The sequence below is a fragment of the Artemia franciscana genome, chromosome 6 (assembly GCF_032884065.1).
Source record: "Artemia franciscana chromosome 6, ASM3288406v1, whole genome shotgun sequence".
NCBI classification, from domain to species: Eukaryota; Metazoa; Arthropoda; class Branchiopoda; order Anostraca; family Artemiidae; genus Artemia; species Artemia franciscana.
Genome location: NC_088868.1, coordinates 35,513,872 through 35,530,811, shown reverse-complemented (window position 1 = coordinate 35,530,811; position 16,940 = coordinate 35,513,872). Strand labels below are relative to the sequence as shown.

The 16,940-nt window shown below is 34.8% G+C and overlaps 2 protein-coding genes and 1 non-coding gene across 3 annotated transcripts; all 3 read left to right on the top strand.

Annotated features, from left to right (window-relative positions):
- Window positions 1-1,546: 1,546 nt before the first annotated feature.
- On the top strand, window positions 1,547-1,709 carry LOC136028577 (U1 spliceosomal RNA). The gene has a single exon (XR_010617838.1). It is a non-coding gene; the product is annotated as a U1 spliceosomal RNA (small nuclear RNA).
- Window positions 1,710-3,707: 1,998 nt separating this feature from the next.
- On the top strand, window positions 3,708-8,536 carry LOC136028551 (histone H2B-like). Its single transcript, XM_065706397.1, has 2 exons — window positions 3,708-3,902; window positions 8,297-8,536. The coding sequence occupies exons 1-2, from the start codon at window positions 3,708-3,710 to the stop codon at window positions 8,534-8,536; spliced, it is 435 nt and encodes a 144-aa protein (XP_065562469.1).
- Window positions 8,537-11,736: 3,200 nt separating this feature from the next.
- On the top strand, window positions 11,737-12,411 carry LOC136028550 (histone H1-delta-like). The gene has a single exon (XM_065706395.1). It carries the CDS (start codon window positions 11,737-11,739, stop codon window positions 12,409-12,411), a length of 675 nt encoding a protein of 224 aa, XP_065562467.1.
- The last annotated feature ends 4,529 nt before the right edge of the window (window positions 12,412-16,940 follow it).

The window sequence follows — 16,940 nt, the reverse complement described above, 5'->3', positions numbered from 1 at the left end:
TTGGTTTGGTGCAATAGCGTGCCAAGTCCTGGGTGCTCTTGAGTCTATATTATCTTAGGGTCCTCATTCCTCCCTCGTCTAGGAACCGTATTTCCATTCGGTTTAGGGGTTGGTTCCTCTAAAATGAGGAGTTTTGAGATCTTACTGGGGCAAATCCTTTCATTTGGGTATTCTATTGGTTTTTAGACACAATACTCTGTCTAGGGGGAGAACACGATTCAAAAGACAATTCTCTGTGTGAAGGGAAAAGAGAATCAACAGGCGATTGTCCATGTGAAGGGAGACCAAGAAACCGGTCTGTTGTGAGGATGGAAAAGCCTGGAGCCTAAGTCACAAAATCCCTGTGTGATCTTTGTTGATACATTCGGGGAGTCTGAAGTATGGCATTCTAACAGCATGATGATTGAAATGACTGAAATGCATTCTACAAGAATGCATATTTTGGTACAAGGAATTGGTATGGTCAGGACTGGCCCTTGTTTCTTTAGCAGGCTTTTCCTGCAGAACCGTTCTAAATTTTACAGAAATCTATTTTGTCTCCAGAAGGAGAATACTTTGTGATTGCTGGGCCAATGGGCCTGTACGAGATTGGATGGAAACGATTCTTGTATTTATCTCTTAAGCCCTTAGATGGTGTAAAAGCGAGCCAAGTCCAAGCTACGTTTAGTTCTCTTTTGTTTCGTCTTAGAAAGTAATTATTTCTGGATTTATTATCCTTACAGCATAGCCAGGTAATTTATTTAGGCTAAAAAGTAAAAGGCAAAGCATTGCACAAGAAATCTGAACAAAGCTAACTCAAATCAATACACGCTATTACTGCTTAAGGCGATTGATCTCCTGCCCTTGAAAAATCAAAAGATACCACCATCTTGGAATGCAACTTTCCTCGTACAACTTTGTTTCTACTAAGTCCTTTTAGCTCGAGTCCTTCTTATAGGACTTTTTTTTCTATTTCTTTTGCTTTTCTACAGCGGCATAATTTCGTCAAAATCCAAACTTGATGGGGATGGAGGGGCAAAGTTGGAACCCTTTTTCCAAAATCAAGTGAAAAAGGCAGTAAAAACTAAATAGAAGCCATTTGGTACCACAGAGGTACTATTTAGTACTCTAAAAGGACTATAAAGCTAGTTCAAAAAAAAAAATTGATGTGTTTCTGTATATGCTTGAATTTATAGGATTACATTAGTTTTGACAAAATTTTGGAAGAAACTAAATTTCAGAAAGGGGTGGGGAGGGGCAGTTGCCCCTCCCAGCTCCATACCAAATTTTGCCCCTACTTTTCCATAGTTCGAACCTTAGAGTTGTTTAATAAGCTTAGATCAAATTCTCCTTACTAGAATTATACTTGAAGGCCATCTATTCTTCAAGACAGTCTTCTGGCTACATTGTTAGTAATAGGATGGAATTATAGAATTAATCAAGTAAATGACAAATGAAAAGGACAAAAAGCTGCATCTGTTTAATAAATTAGAGTTTCTGAGTGGCATTCAAAGCAACCGGATTTATGTCGAAAGATATTAGTAAAATGTTAGATTCTGAAGAATTAATAATTACCTGGCTGGGGAGCTGCCTTGATCATGAAGGAGGCGCTCCCAGGGTGAGGTCTTTCCATTGCACTTCGGATTGGCTGACCCCTGTGATTACCCCAAATGGGGGTAGCTCCACTGCGTAATTTTTGATAGTGGAGAACTGCGTTCTCGCGGACCCATGTCCACACATTGACAAGGTTTCTTCCTTTGAGCCTAAACTACGTTGCAAATTGTGAGCTGAAAGAGAAAAGTATACAAATTGTTTTTGTTAAGACCAAGTAAATTGGATTGTTGGGCCGTATTGAAAAAAATTAATTTACTGACAAGCTGACATGTTTGAAATATTACGGAGAGAGTTGAGCGTATACTTTACAGAGAATGGTTCTGGAATTTTCTCCAGAACATCTCTTAAATAAACACATTTTGTTTTTTTTAGTCAGGTGTTAAAGCAAATGATGGTATCAATGACCAGTTGCCATAATTAAATTAAATTGCATAAACTGATTGAATTCCTGATGCATTTTGTTTTTGAAAATACTCTGTAATTATCGAAACTAATTGGCTTTTAAATTGAACTAGGAATCGAATCAAATTGCTGAAATTTAAATTAAGTCACAAAGGCTAGTCTTAAAAAAGTGAAATGCCCTTGGTCACCACACATTTTATCAAGTCAATTGCATTCGCAACATATCAAACTAAGAATTCCTTCACTACCGCTAAGCTTCTTGAAATATTTGAATAGGGGTGCCTTTGGCTACATCAATTGATCGACTATTCAGCTACATTACAATTATTTTTGGGCCTGATTACTGAATATTTATGTTATTTTCTGCGGATGTAGTTTTAGTAGCATGTCATTAAAGTTGCCCATGAATTGCTGTTCATTGAATATGTTTTCGCATCATATGATTTTTTGGCCCGTAATTACTTGATTCAACATTGAATTTCTTATTGTTTTCGAACCTTGTTAGAAAAAACCACTAGGATTTATTTTTATATACCCAAGTCAACCTTGGAAATTTTCATAGCTCTGGCCTCTCCTCCAGGGCTTTCAAACTGACACATTTTGTGTCATAATGGCACAATTTGATGTTGCGTGCCACAATGACACATTCAGTCGAAATGATGACACAATCGACGAAAATGACACATTCTTCTGTAAAAAATGACACAATCGACAGAAATGACACATTCTGTTTAAAAAAATGACACTTTTTTTCATCCAAGTCTTGTTTTTTAAAAGTAAAGTAAAATTTCAATTTTATACCTCCATGAAAGCTACAAACTAATGGAAGGGAATAGCACTACCTAACGGTGGCAGTAGTAAACAAACAGTGCGGAATACAGGACAGATGCCATCACCATATTTAAAATTCAAACCACGTGAAGAAAACAGCCATATGCAGAAATTTTAAATCGAAATGTACGCTGAATATCCGATCTTAATAGGCTTTTTGATTGAGTATTTGATGTAGCCAACTGGTACATACTTAATAGTAAAAAGTAAACAGCATGCAGTTTACCAAAGCTGTATGCATAAGCAACAACTCCCATTTTTAGGAGTACAGGAAAGGTATCCCACCTCGGACAAGATTACAAATATCCAGAGATGTCTTTCCTTCGGAATAATCCGTCTGGTTTAAAAAGGCACCAACAAATATGACAAAAATACTACATTGAAGCTGGTTGAATGGCTTACATATTTGTTAAATAAAAAGCTTAGCCAATAAAGCCGATTATGTATAGAGCCGATTACGATTACGACGTCATACGAAAAGTCTATTTTCAGTTAACTGTCGGAATTGATTGTCCCTAAAATTTTTATAAATGTAAACTTGCCTCGTTGGCCGCTCAGACACAAATTCATTGGGTGTAACATTAACTTAATCGAATGTTTCTATTTCTTTCATGACGCCATAAAAAGGTCATGATCCCAAGATAATAGGATAAGGTTAAGTTTACTCCTTTTTGAGCTGATTTGGAAAAGATTATATATTGAAAAATCTAAATAAAGATTTGACAATTAAATATGATACCACTTGTGGCAAAAAAAATGACACATTTTGTGACACATTATCGAATCTGAGATGACACAAAAAGCACATTTTTGGAAAAAATATGACTCACTCCTTAAAAAAAAATTTGGCAGCCCTGCAAGTAACCCTGGAAAATGCAGTCATGACAGCACAGAACAGCCCTGTTCTCAAGCAAGTGCACCCCGAAACTGGTGTTTCCAGTAAGGCCATGAGCATCATGAATAGCTTTGTCAACGACATCTTTGAAAGGACTGCCACGGAGGCCTCTCGCCTAGCTCACTACAACAAAAGGTCCACCATCACTAGCAGAGAGGTTCAAACTGCTGTTTCCTCATCAGTGGCTGTTTCCTCATCAACGCCCCTCTTTTTACGCTAAAGTTTGACTCTCTCTCTTAACTCTACTTTTTAAACGGTAAAAAACTTTAGCGTAAAGAGCGGGGCGTTGATGAAGAAGCAGCCCCTTTCATATGCGAAGTAATTTCTGTTTTTTTTAAGTTTTAATTCCGTTCCTTACTTTCTGTTAAAAAAAAACATGTTTTTTTAATTAATATCTGAACGTTTTTGAATCAATGCATGTTTTGATTTTGGCTCTCCGCAGATGAATAATTAAAACGAAATTTGTATATTTATTTTTTCGGCTAAATGGCTTTCTCCTAGTTTCGATCGAATGATTTTGAGAAAAAAAAGAGCGGGGGAGGAAGCCTAGTTACCCTCCGATTTTTTGGCTACTTAAAAAGGCAACTAGAACTTTTAATTTTTTATGAATGTTTTCATTATTAAAAGATATAGGTAACCTATAAATTAGCTTACATAACGAACTTCTGTATTCTCAATTTTTTATTACGTATATGAGGGGATTCACCCCCTTGTCAGTACCTCATTCTTTACATTAAAGCTTGAATTTTGTCCCAATTAATTAAGAATGACCCCTGAATCACAAAAGCCGTAAAATACATAGTTGAAATTACTAAAATTACTTTAGCGTAAAGAGTGGAGTATTAGGAGGAGGTGAGCCCATCATATGCTTAATAATTTCTGTTCGTTTTAAGTTTTAATACTTTTCCTTACTTTCAGTTGAAAAAACTTTTTTATATTTATTTTTTTCAAAAATAATGCTAGAAAATCCTGCGCTCCCTTCATGAAAATTTTTTTCGCCCATGATAAATTCCTCTAAGGAAAGTTCCCCAACATACCCCCCTCTTTCCACCCCCCTCCCCCCGAAAACGTCTGTACAGTTCCAAATAAACATTACTATACGTAAGCACTGGTCAAAGTTTGTAACTTGTAGCCCCTCCTACGGGGACTGTGGGGGAGTAAGTCGTCCCCGAAGAAATAGTTTTAAGGTTTTTCGACTATGATGAATAAAATGGCTATCTCAGAATTTTAATCCGATGACTTTGGGAAAATAATTGGTGTTGGAGGGGGCCTAGATACCCTCCAGTTTTATTGGTCACTTAAAAAGGGCGCTAGAACTCTTCATTTCCGTTAGAATGAGCCCTCTTGCAAGATTGTAGGACCAATGGGGCGATGCGATCACCCCTGTGAAAAAACAAAAAAACAAACAAACAAATAAACACGTATTCGTGATCTGCCTTCTGTCAAAAAATACAAAATTCCGCATTTTTGTAGACAGGAGTTTGAAACTATTACAACAGGGTTCTCTGATACGCTAAATCTGATGGTGTGATTTTACGTTACGATTCTACGCTTTTTAAGGGTTGTTTCCCCCTATTGTTTAAAATAAGCAAAATTTTCTCAGGCTCATTATATGTATGTACCTTGCACATCTTTGGCAATGAGTTCTGTTCTTTTTGAATTGTTGTCTCAACTATTCTAACACAATTCCTTGTGGTGAAATATTTGAGATATTTATGCGCCCTTTCAAAGGTTCCGGCGTTAGCCAGATCCTTTAAAGGAGCTTCAAAAATTGTTCAATTGTTTCAAATTCTCTCCAGATTTAATGTGATTTTCACGTCAATTTAAAATTTTTTCTGTAAATCATTTGGCTCAGAAACAATCCTTACACAAAAATATATTTGTTTAGATAAAGGACTAAAATTATACTTTTAATCATTTTAATAATTTATAAAATCTTTATCGTTGACGAAAAAGTATTTTAAAAGTTTTAATAATGTACTGTATGGCAAGCAAATTAATTTGTCATATTTTAGATTTCGAATTCATAGTCGTATTTGACCAAAAAAGGTGAGGAATGCTTCTCTAATGGAATTTATTTTTAAAAACTTTAATTCTAAGAAATTGATTCACTTAAAAGAGCACTATATCTATAAGTATTCATTGGAATGAACCTCTAAAATCAATCATTATTGTAAATGAAACTTAGGAGGGCGTTTACAATTAACATTTATGTAAATTTTGTTTTATTTTTCCAATGAAACTACGGAGAAATGGAGCATATTTAGCAGATATACAAATACACATTTTTGGAATCAAGGGGAGCAGTGGCTATAGGCATTTACCTCGCGTCCTCCCTGGAAAACAACCTCCCCGACAGAAAATATCTCCCTGGAATATACCCTTCCCAAACATAGCCCCTTGGAATTTATCCTCAGCAGAAAATACCCCTAGGAAAAAATCCCCCTTGGAAATCCCCTCCCCCCATTCGAAAAGTACCCCCTCATGGAAGATAATCTTTGCTGAAAGAAAATTATCCTAAGATTTCTTCCTACTGGAAATTCCTCAGACAATCCCTTCTCCCTGTCGGAAACTCCACCACGAAAAACATCCGTATATTTCCCAATAACAAATACTATCTATATGCAATGAACAAATTACTAAACTTAGAAAGGCACTTGAACTTCTAAAATAGGGTTCTCTTATTGTGTTGTGTGTAGTTAGGGAGAGAGATGCCTCAAAAAAGGCAATTTCATGCCGAAACATCCCAGTAAAAAAAGTGCGAGATGCCTACTTTTGCTCTTAAATTTTGATAATACAAGAAGACAGAAAAAATTGAAAGGCCTTTTATGCACTTTGATTCTCGAATCATAAACAAATAAATATCTTTGGGCTATCTCATTTCAGACAAGATGTAACATACAGAGCTTTTTGCTGAAAAATTGCAAGTGCTAGGGGTACTGGGATGTTGGTAGGGCTGTGGACCAACTTTATAATATGGAAAACCTGTCTTTCTAAAAAAAAAAAAAAGACTTGGAAAATGCTGCGGGAATGATTGAAAGACCGTGAGCCCACTTTATGCTTTCACTTGTGCTTCCAACAATCCATTTATGATTTCTTTTTGAACCAGGTGCCACGCGTTTACCGGTAAGGCCTGAATTATACGCCACTTTCCAAAATCTATTGCTGCAACCATCTATTCGACCAGAGGTCCATAGTTTCCGTGAAATAACAAACTTTGTCTATCAAATTCTGTCGGGACCTTATGGCAATATGAAAAAAAAAAGAAAAATATATTTAATATAAAAAATATATAAATAATAAAAAAATTAAATCTATAAAATATTTATAAATTTAAATAAAATATATAAACTATTTATATATAAAATATATATAAAATATATAAAATATTTTATTATTATAAAATATATAATAAAAAAATATATTTAATATAAAAAAAAAGAAGTTTACAAGCATGGTGGCCATGCTGAATACATACAATGTGTTTCTATTTTACCGAATTATACTTTTATATGACAAACGTTTGTGGCTCTGCAATCAATTTGAATCCTTGCCCTAGCTGCTAGGTAATAAAAACCCTACAAATGCGTTGCTTTTTGTTTCTTTGTAAGCATTTATTCATTTCTCTATTGTTTTTACAGAAGAATCTTTTATCATGATTCCAGCGGTAGCTGCAACCTAGTAAAGAGCGAACCACCGCCCATAGTAACCAAAAATTAAAAATACATTTTGAAATAAACTACCTAGTTGAGAAACATTGCCATCTTGCATTGACTCAGGAATGGTAATTATTATTTTGATTAGTAAAACTTTATGCGAAAAAAAAAATCATGGTGATTTCGAAAAAAAACCTTTAACCCCTCAAAAACGGCGTCAGATCAAAATTAAAAGTGTACTATTGGAATAATCATGGTCAAAAGCCTTATACAGGGAAATTACAGTGAATAGTGAAATTACCTTGAAAAAAAAGGAAAATCACATTTTTACATCAGCAGCACTGACCTGTCTCCTGTTTCTTTCTTTCTTTCTTTTTTTTTCAACAGGCCCAGTGGGCTACCTGAATATCATAAAGTGGCTTAATGACTCTTTCAAATCTGCAAGTGCCATATGGCACTAAAATGGCAAGTTTTTTGCCATTTCTCATGGGGTGGCGCTAGCAGGCTATCAGAACATTGTAAACAGATCTTTTGTAGCTCATATACAAGTTATTGCTCATATTTACGTCCTCCATATAAATTCCACCATCAGCATGTTCCAAATATTGCTAAGACTCTTGGTGCCGTTTCTCAAGTGGAAAAGCTGGGGCCAATGGGCTAGCAGAACTGATAAGAGTGATGTTTAATGACTCATTTGTAAGCTATTGCTCATATATACGTGCTTAATTTATTATCAAATTTACCATTTAAAATATCTAATCTGAGATGAAACAAAAAGATGAAACAAAAAGCACATTTTTGGAAAAAATATGACACACTCCTTAAAAAAAATTTGGCAGCCCTGCATGTAACCATGGAAAACGCAGAATAATTGAAGTAAAAAAAAATTTAAAAAAAATTTGGCGGCCCTGTTCTCAAGCAAGTGCACCCCGACACTGGTGTTTCCAGTAAGGCCATGAGCATCATGAATAGCTTTGTCAATGACATCTTTGAAAGGACTGCCGCGGAGGCCTCTCGCCTAGCTCACTACAACAGAAGGTCCACCATCACTAGCAGAGAGGTTCGAACTGCTGTGAGGTTACTCCTTCCCGGGGAACTTGCCAAGCACGCTGTTAGCGAAGGTACTAAAGCTGTAACAAAATACACAAGCTCCAAATAAGGTGTTTTCTCCCGTCTACTACCGCCCAATTAGCTGGGCCCTAACAAACAGCCTTTTTAAGGGCTAGCACCCTATTTTAAAACCTCTTAAATTACTTTCATTGCTCGTAGCTTTGATGTGTGAAATTTCGGGTAAAGTCAATAATACAACTTGTCCATTTTCAAAATTCCCTTTCTCGGTGGTTGTTCTCAATTTGCTAGTATAGAAAGTAATATCGACGGATAGTTGGAAGAGAATGGGGGGGGGGGGTTGGCTTTTTTCAACACTTTCCCTTGGAAACCATAGAAAGCCTTTTAATAGGTCTCTTGGGAATTTCTGGATGCTGGCCTAATTTTGCGTTTGTATATGGTTCTTTTTAATTAGATTTTGTTGAATGCCAAACCGAATCTATGACCCATTTTATCAATAATGAGGTCTATCTTAATAATTTCAACCACTTTGTCATTGTTTCAAGCTTCTTTTCTTTCTTTTTTCTAGCAGCACAATAATGTTGTTTAAGGATATTTCACGTGTTTGTTTGAACCAAGTAGTGGCCCTTAAAAGGGCCGTTGGTTAAGAATCAGTTATATAGAATAAGGGCACTTAAGCTCTCTCGCCACGGATACGACGGGCAAGTTGAATGTCTTTTGGCATGATGGTCACCCTCTTGGCGTGAATGACACACAAGTTGGTATCCTCAAAAAGTCAACTAGGTACGCCTCACTGGCTTCTTGTAGGGCCATCACAGCCGAGATCTGGAACCTTAAGTCAGTTTGGAAATCCTATGCAATCTCTCGCACAAGTCTCTGAAACGGCAATTTCCGTATCAAGAGTTCGGTACTCTTTTGATAGCGACGAATCTCTCTTAGGGCTACAGTTCCTGGTCTATATCTGTGTGGTTTCTTGACCCCACCAGTGGCAGGAGCCGACTTACGTGCTGCCTTTGTCGCAAGCTGCTTTCTAGGTGCCTTTCCACCTAGCTAGACTAGCTAGCTAGTCTAGCTAGCTAGTTAGTCTAGCTAGCTAGCTAGTCTAGCTAGCTAGTAGGTGATTGCGTAGATCTTCATAAGATAGCGCACACCCCTGAGACAGTTATTTATCCTATGAGGGAACACGATTATGATTTAGTGGGTGATGTGAATGGCCAAGAAATTAAGTTTGTATTTAAGAATTTAAAAGGTGGTACTGCTGTGGGTGTTGATGGTATACCAATAAAGCTATTTAAGAATTTTTTTACCATTTTTATGCCAATAATTGTTCTTCTTTGTAATAATGTGTTATCTTCAGGGCAATGGCCAAAATTTTGGAAGACATCATTGTTTATACCACTTTTTACGAGAAGGAACCCGAAGGCTTACGAAAATTATTGTTTAATAGCGCTTGTCCTTGCTTTAAGTAAGAGATAAGAGAAAATATTAGATACTAGGTTTTTCAATTGGTTAAATAAAAACAACATAATACACGAAGAACAAGGAGGCTCCAGGACAGGGTTTGGGACGACATATGGTTTGTTCATTTCAAAGACATTAATAGGTAAACATGGAAAAGGAAAAACTTGCCTTTATGTCTGATTTAAATAATAACATAAACAATAAGCCGGTATTTACTGCTTGAAATGATGCAGATTAATAATAGCTTGTTCTCATTTCCTGTAATGTTATTAAGTAGCTAACCTGCGTGGGTTTTGTTTCTTAAATAAATTAAATAAAATAAAACAAGTTTTTTTAACAGAAAGTAAGGAGCTGCATTAAAACTTAAAATGAACAGAAATTACTTCGTATATGAAAGGGGCTGTTTCCTCATCAACGCCCCTCTCTTTACGCTAAAGTTTGACTCTCTCTCTTAACTCTACTTTTTAAAACAGTAAAAAACTTTAGCGTAAAGAGCGGGGCGTTGATGAGGAAGCAGCCCCTTTCATATGCGAAGTAATTTCTGTTTGTTTTAAGTTTTAATGCCGCTCCTTACTTTCTTTTAAAAAAACTTGTTTTTTTATTTAATATCTGAACGTTTTTGAATCAATGCATGTTTTGATTTTGGCTCTCCGCAGATGAATAATTAAAACGAAATTTGTATATTTATTTTTTCGGCTAAATGGCTTTCTCATAGTTTCGATCGAATGATTTTGAGAAAAAAAAGAGCGGGGGAGGAAGCCTAGTTACCCTCCGATTTTTTGGCTACTTAAAAAGGCAACTAGAACTTTTAATTTTTTATGAATGTTTTTATTATTAAAAGATATAGGTAACCTATAAATTAGCTTACATAACGAACTTCTGTATTCTCATGTTTTTATTACGTATATGAGGGGATTCACCCCCTTGTCAGTACCTCATTCTTTGCATTAAAGCTTGAATTTTGTCCCAATTTCTTAAGAATGATCCCTGAATCACAAAAGCCGTAAAATAAATAGTTGAAATTACTAAAATTACTTTAGCGTAAAGAGCGGGGTATTAGGAGGAGGTGAGCCCATCATATGCTTAATAACTTCTGTTCGTTTTAAGTTTTAATACTTTTCCTTACTTTCAGTTGAAAAAACTTTTTATATTTATTTTTTCATTTATTTCAAATAATGCTAGAAAATCCTGCGCTCCCTTCATGAAAATTTTTTTCTAGTATATAATACTAGAATGAAATGAAACTTATTTCCATTAGAATACAAATTTAACACACAAACTTCAAAATCTGGTCTCCTTTCTTATTTCTTTACCCTCTGTGTATTTAGTTGGAGTTTCAGAATTAATTTCAATACAAATTTACAAGCACACATGCATGTATCTTACATTTTCTGAACGCACTTGTACTGGATTTCACTAATAAAAAATCAAAAGTGGACATCGAGGATCCAAATTCCTATTAAAAAGGTGTTTTTTGAGATTGAACACTAGTTTTGACGGATTTCCACTATTCTCTGCCCATTTGCTGGAACATTAGAATGAATGAAGCAATGAAAAAAAATACCTACCTATAGAAGAACGACCTCTTTATCCTCTAGTATAGGTTTTATTCCTCAAAGTCCCACCTCCCATTCAAAAATGAGAATAAAGTGATTCCAAACAAACACAAGTGCTGCCGAAATTCCTTAGCTCGCGCACACAGAGAAATGTTAACCCGGGTACGGCGGTTCCCGCCGTAACCGGTACGTCAATGGTAGAACTTTGAAAATAAGCAGGCATTTGAAATCTAGTCGCACTAGTGATATAGAGAGAAGTTGAGAAGAATTTGAAATGTCTGAAGCTGAAATGTCTGAAGCGGCCCCAACATCTGTTGAATCCCAGAGCATGGCTTCACCAGCCAAGAAGGAAAAGAAAGCAAAGGCTCCAAAACCATCTAAGGCTGCAAAACCTAAAGGGGATAAAAAGGCCAAGGCACCAGCGACCCAACCGAAATACACGGAAATGATCACCAAATCCAGTGCGGACCTGAAAGAACGTGGGGGATCTAGCCGTCAGGCCATTCTCAAATATATAATGGTCAATTTCCAGGTTGGTAACGATGCCAAAGTTGTGAATATGCATCTTAAGCAAGCTTTGAAGCGTTGCCTTGCCAATGGAATTGTTATAAATCCAAAAGGTACTGGTGTAACTGGTTCTTTCAAGCTTGTAAGGCCTGTCAAGGTCGAAAAACCCAAGGCTGCAAAGCCTGCGAAGCCCACAGCTAAGAAAACATCAGTCAAGAAAACAGCCAAACCTGCCGTTAAAAAGTCGACTTCAGCCAAAAAGGCTACCAAGCCAACGGCTGGTAGTAAAAAGCCTATAAAGGTTTTCAAGAAAACCGCTGTGGCCAAGAAAGCAGTACCAGCAAAGAAATCGACACCCAAGAAGGCGCCATTAGTCAAAAAAGCTCCCGCCAAGAAAGTGTCATCTAAAAAGTCAGTAGCTAAGAAGCCAGCTAAAAAGTAATGTCTACAATAGGTTATCCTTTACTATCAAACAGCCCTTTTCAGGGCTATCAAAGGAAATGCTCGAAATTTTCTGTTCAGAAAGTTATAACGGTATTAATTGTACAATTTTGACTTGTATTCCTTTCCCTTCCCAGCATAATTCAGCTGTTGTTTACGCCCAAAACACGTTCTGTAATATTTACTTTTGCATTCTAGCATTATTGCCGTCTATACAAGACCATCTTAAAGACTAGTTTTTGTGGCTAGCTAGTAAGGTTCAAGCTTATGAATAAAGTGGTCACATTAATAAATACACAGATACCTCGCCGTTGCCGAATGGATAGAGAAGCGCCTTCAAATCATGGGAACTGAAGTTCTATTCTGACTAGGCTGATAGACGATAACCAATATAATTATATAGCGGAATATAAATAATTATAAAACGGAAAAAAAGTGATGTAATTTTATTATATTTTTGCTTAAGCCAAATTCTGTGAATCCAGTTATAACTTTTTTTTTCTTTATGTTTTTCTTTTCTTTTTTTTTGAAAAGATTAATAGAGGAAGTATAAATCGTCAGAGTTGAGGTTCTATTCCAATTAATCTTATAAATAACGGTACTACATAACAGGAAAGTAATCTTTGCAAAATTTAAAGAAGAAGAAGCACAGATTACCTGGAAATGACACTTCTGAACAGAAATTGTTGTTAGCCCGGGTACAGCGGTTGCCTGAATATAGTTTAAAAGCTTATATTTGAGAGTTGACGCGGCGCTGTTGAAGGAACAACTTGAAAAGTTGGTCTTTGATTGAAAGTTAAAATAGTGTAAAAGCGCTGTTAAGGCAGTGCTTCCACTTTCCCCGAATTTTCGGGGATTTCCCCAAAAATCTAGAAAAATCCCCGAAAGAAATGACGTTCCCTGAATCCCCGAAAACTACCCGAATTTCTTTCTTTTCCCTTAATCTACCCGAAAATAGAGTTATTGGAAGGCTAACTGTTCGTTCCACAATTTTAATACTGTTTTGCACCTTTATACTGTGGTACGCTGGCGAACGTATGATATTGAAAACTCCATTTTGCAAACCAAAATAGGAATGAAACAATTGGATACGGATTCCCCCTCTCTTATTGTGAATATAGGAATGGCAAAAATGCTGTCTTATAAAGCTGATGCAACTGCTAAAGAAGAGGCTACGAATATCTCTAGACTTCCAATTTAATAGTCAGTCAATTTTGTCACATTCTTCTAATTTTTCTAACTGTTTATCGTTTTTAAATCTCTCATTCCTATTTTGGTTTCGGAACACCAAAAACAAAATACTTTGAAGTGATTTCCATTGCTTTATTTTATATGAAAATAGACCAAATATAATGATTTTATCTCTATTCAGCATTTAAGGTTTTGTGTAAATATGGCAGTCATCAGATAGTTCATGGTAACAGACTGTAACTAAGGATCAACGTTGCTCAATAGTAGTGGCGGATCCATGGGAGGGGGAGTGGGGGCGTGCACCCCCTGTGTGAGCTGGTGGATTTGTGGTTGGGAATGTTTGCTCTGGTTTGGATTGGGAAAAAATTTATTTTTTGTAACTAGTTTTTAATCAGTTTTTAATTATTAACACTGTTTCTTTTTGAAAACAAGTTTGAAACAAGGTTTTAGTCACTTTGTGCGGTCTCTGTTAGATTTTACTAATATTGCATACGGCCAAAAAGTATTTGATGAAATTTAGGTTTATCAAGGGAATCTGTCCGTATTACCACAAAGCCTACTGGGAGGCGAAAATCTTCTTTTCGTAATAACAAGGAGGGGAAATGTAAAATTCTAGCTTCTCTAGGATGTCCAAATGATATTTCAGTATTGTGCTGTCACAACAGGGCTGAAAAGCAAAATATTCACTTCTTTTTACTGTCAAATTTTTTTTTTCGAATACAATGAGGTGAAGAAATTGATATCATTATTTTTTTTGGCTGTTTGTTTCGGTTTTTTGGGTTTGCTTTTTTTGCAATGCTTGGTTATTTTTTCAACAATATTGCTTATAGGGGATTTGTATAATAGAAAGTAAATGTATGAGAAGTGCAAAAATTATTAATTTAAGTTTTGGATTTTGGTGAGGAAATCGTGACCCCTTTACTGCCTATTTTCATCTAATTATCACCATCTTTGGTGATCTACATATCACCTTCTTTGTTCATTCTAAAATATTAAAATAAAGGCCAAACTCTTTAGAATCTTAATAAATGTTCATATAAGTGTATACTTAAAACTAAGTATATGAGTCGAAATACTCCTTCCATGGTCGGGGTAATCATTTAAGAAAAATATATTTTCGAAAAAACTGTTTATAAAAGAAGGTAAATAATAATGTGTTTATTTTTTTATCTAGCTGGTATAAATGGGTCTCTGAATTCTCATTTTGAATCAGAAGAATGGCATCGATTTTTTTTCAAACATTTACTAATAAAATGTTAATAAAAAGTGGAAATTCATACAACTTAAGTTAACCACGGAAATGAAATGTAACTACAATATTATTTCAGAATTTCTCACCTTCTCAATATCAACCAATCACAAAATATGGTTATGTTCTTGTTTAAGGATTGCATATATTTGTCCATAAAATTATCTAAACTGCTATATATACCGCTGAGGATTTTCATACTTACTTTGATACATTCCATCCAATCATATTTCCACGATTAGTTGTTTATAAATCAGAATTTTTACAGGGCAATTCTTTTACTTAATGCTAAATCCGAGTCAAATTTCAAATTTTTATTTTTGCGCTTAACAGACGTATCGAGATTTAAACATTTGAATTGAATATCAGAAAATCTCAAGATTAAAAAAAAAAAAATTAGAAATCTACCACAGCTTGAAACCCTGAGAATTTAAATCACCAATCTATACATATCAAATACAAAAATAACAAACACTTAATAATTTGTTTTTTAAAGAGAATTTCGACTTATATACTTAGTTTGAAGCAAATACCTACATGCATCTTCATAAGAGTTCATATTTTTCTGACGGTTTTGGTCTTTATTCAAATATTTTTGGATGAATAGAAAAAGAAATACTAATGAAGAGCTCTAAACTGACATGACTTTAGACTGACATGACTAACCATTACAAACATTCACCTAAATATTGAGGTAGACATCGACTTTGTAATAAATAGATATGGCGGAAGTGGAATTGAGAAATAGACTTTTTCTTATAAAAGTGTAAATTCTGTAATTTAAGTGAAATTTATCAAACGTTAAAACATGGAAAGATACGCTATGAAAAGTAGAATTTTGATAAGCAAATTTTTTGGATTTCTTCAAAGTTGACACTGTTTATTAAAACACAATTTTAAAAAGAAACAGTTATTAGTTAATGCTTTATTGCCTGTACTTAAAACCCTCGTTTTAAATGTTTTTTATGCGTTTCTATCTGTCACATTATAACAAAAAAAAAAACATTTTGTTTTTCTCGGTACATTCCTAAAAGAACTGGTATTTAATGTTCAATATATCTTTTACGAATATAAAAGTTGTATCTTTATCCTCATTCCCTATTCTTCATTACTACCATAGTTACTAAACGATGCTACAAAGTTATGCGACATGCTAAATGGTTTGACCTGTATAAATTCTCACAAAGAGTGCATGACCCCAAAAGATGCTTTAAGATCATTTTTTTTTCCCAATAAAAAGATTAACTCACTCGCTATAGTGAGAAGTGTAAAGGCAAAAAATTATGTAGAAAATATTAAATATCATTTTTTTATAGATGGTGAACAGCTTTTTATTTTTTTTTTTTTATGGCGGGATGGTTTTTATAACTTACTGTTTTTGTATGAATATTTTTATACCATTTCGTATAATATACCATTTCGTATTGGTTCGTCCCAACCCCATGTTTGGACTGTTCAAATACAAAACTTTATAAGCATTAAAAACCTATGCTTTGGAAAAAAAAAACATGCATCCGAGTTCCTTTTGACTCATCTTTTTTGAAAACTGTCGTGCTAGAGGGATCCTGGTAAAAAAAAAGATAAAAAATCAAAGATTCTTGTTCTTAGAAGCCTTCCTATAGCCCTCATTTCCTCTTTGTACTACCACTAATGCAGATTTAGATACCAAAGCCTAAAAAGCAGTCATATTTTATTTACTTATTGAAATAAATGTAAACATTTTTAATGTGTCGGATTTTTTTTTTAATTAGGCTAATTTAGGTTTTTCTATTGTTCTTTTTTTAGCAAAAGCCAAAAGTATATGGTAGAAAGGGACACTGCTCAGGTTTCAAATAATTCCGTTTTAAGGAAAAAAAACATACATGCGAGCTCCTTTTGACTCATCTTTTTGAAATTTGTCGTGCTAGAGGGATCCAGGTAAAAAAAAAAAAAAATCAGAGAAAAAACAGCTTTTTATTTTTTTTTTTTTTATGGCGGGAGGGTTTTTATAACTTACTATTTTTGTATCAATATTTTTATACCATTTCAATTTTAACAGCTTTAATAGAACTGTAACCCTCTCCAGGTTTTGGATTAGATTGCGACCATTT

What these genes read in the sequence shown, in the direction of transcription:
- LOC136028551 (XM_065706397.1), top strand. Translation starts at nt 3,708, where the DNA reads ATGACAGCACAGAACAGCCCTGTTCTCAAGCAAGTGCACCCCGAAACT. An exon ending in AAACTGCTGTTTCCTCATCA is followed by an intron (nt 3,903 to 8,296) that starts GTGGCTGTTTCC and finishes CCTGTTCTCAAG; the next exon opens with CAAGTGCACCCCGACACTGG.
- LOC136028550 (XM_065706395.1), top strand. Translation starts at nt 11,737, where the DNA reads ATGTCTGAAGCTGAAATGTCTGAAGCGGCCCCAACATCTGTTGAATCC.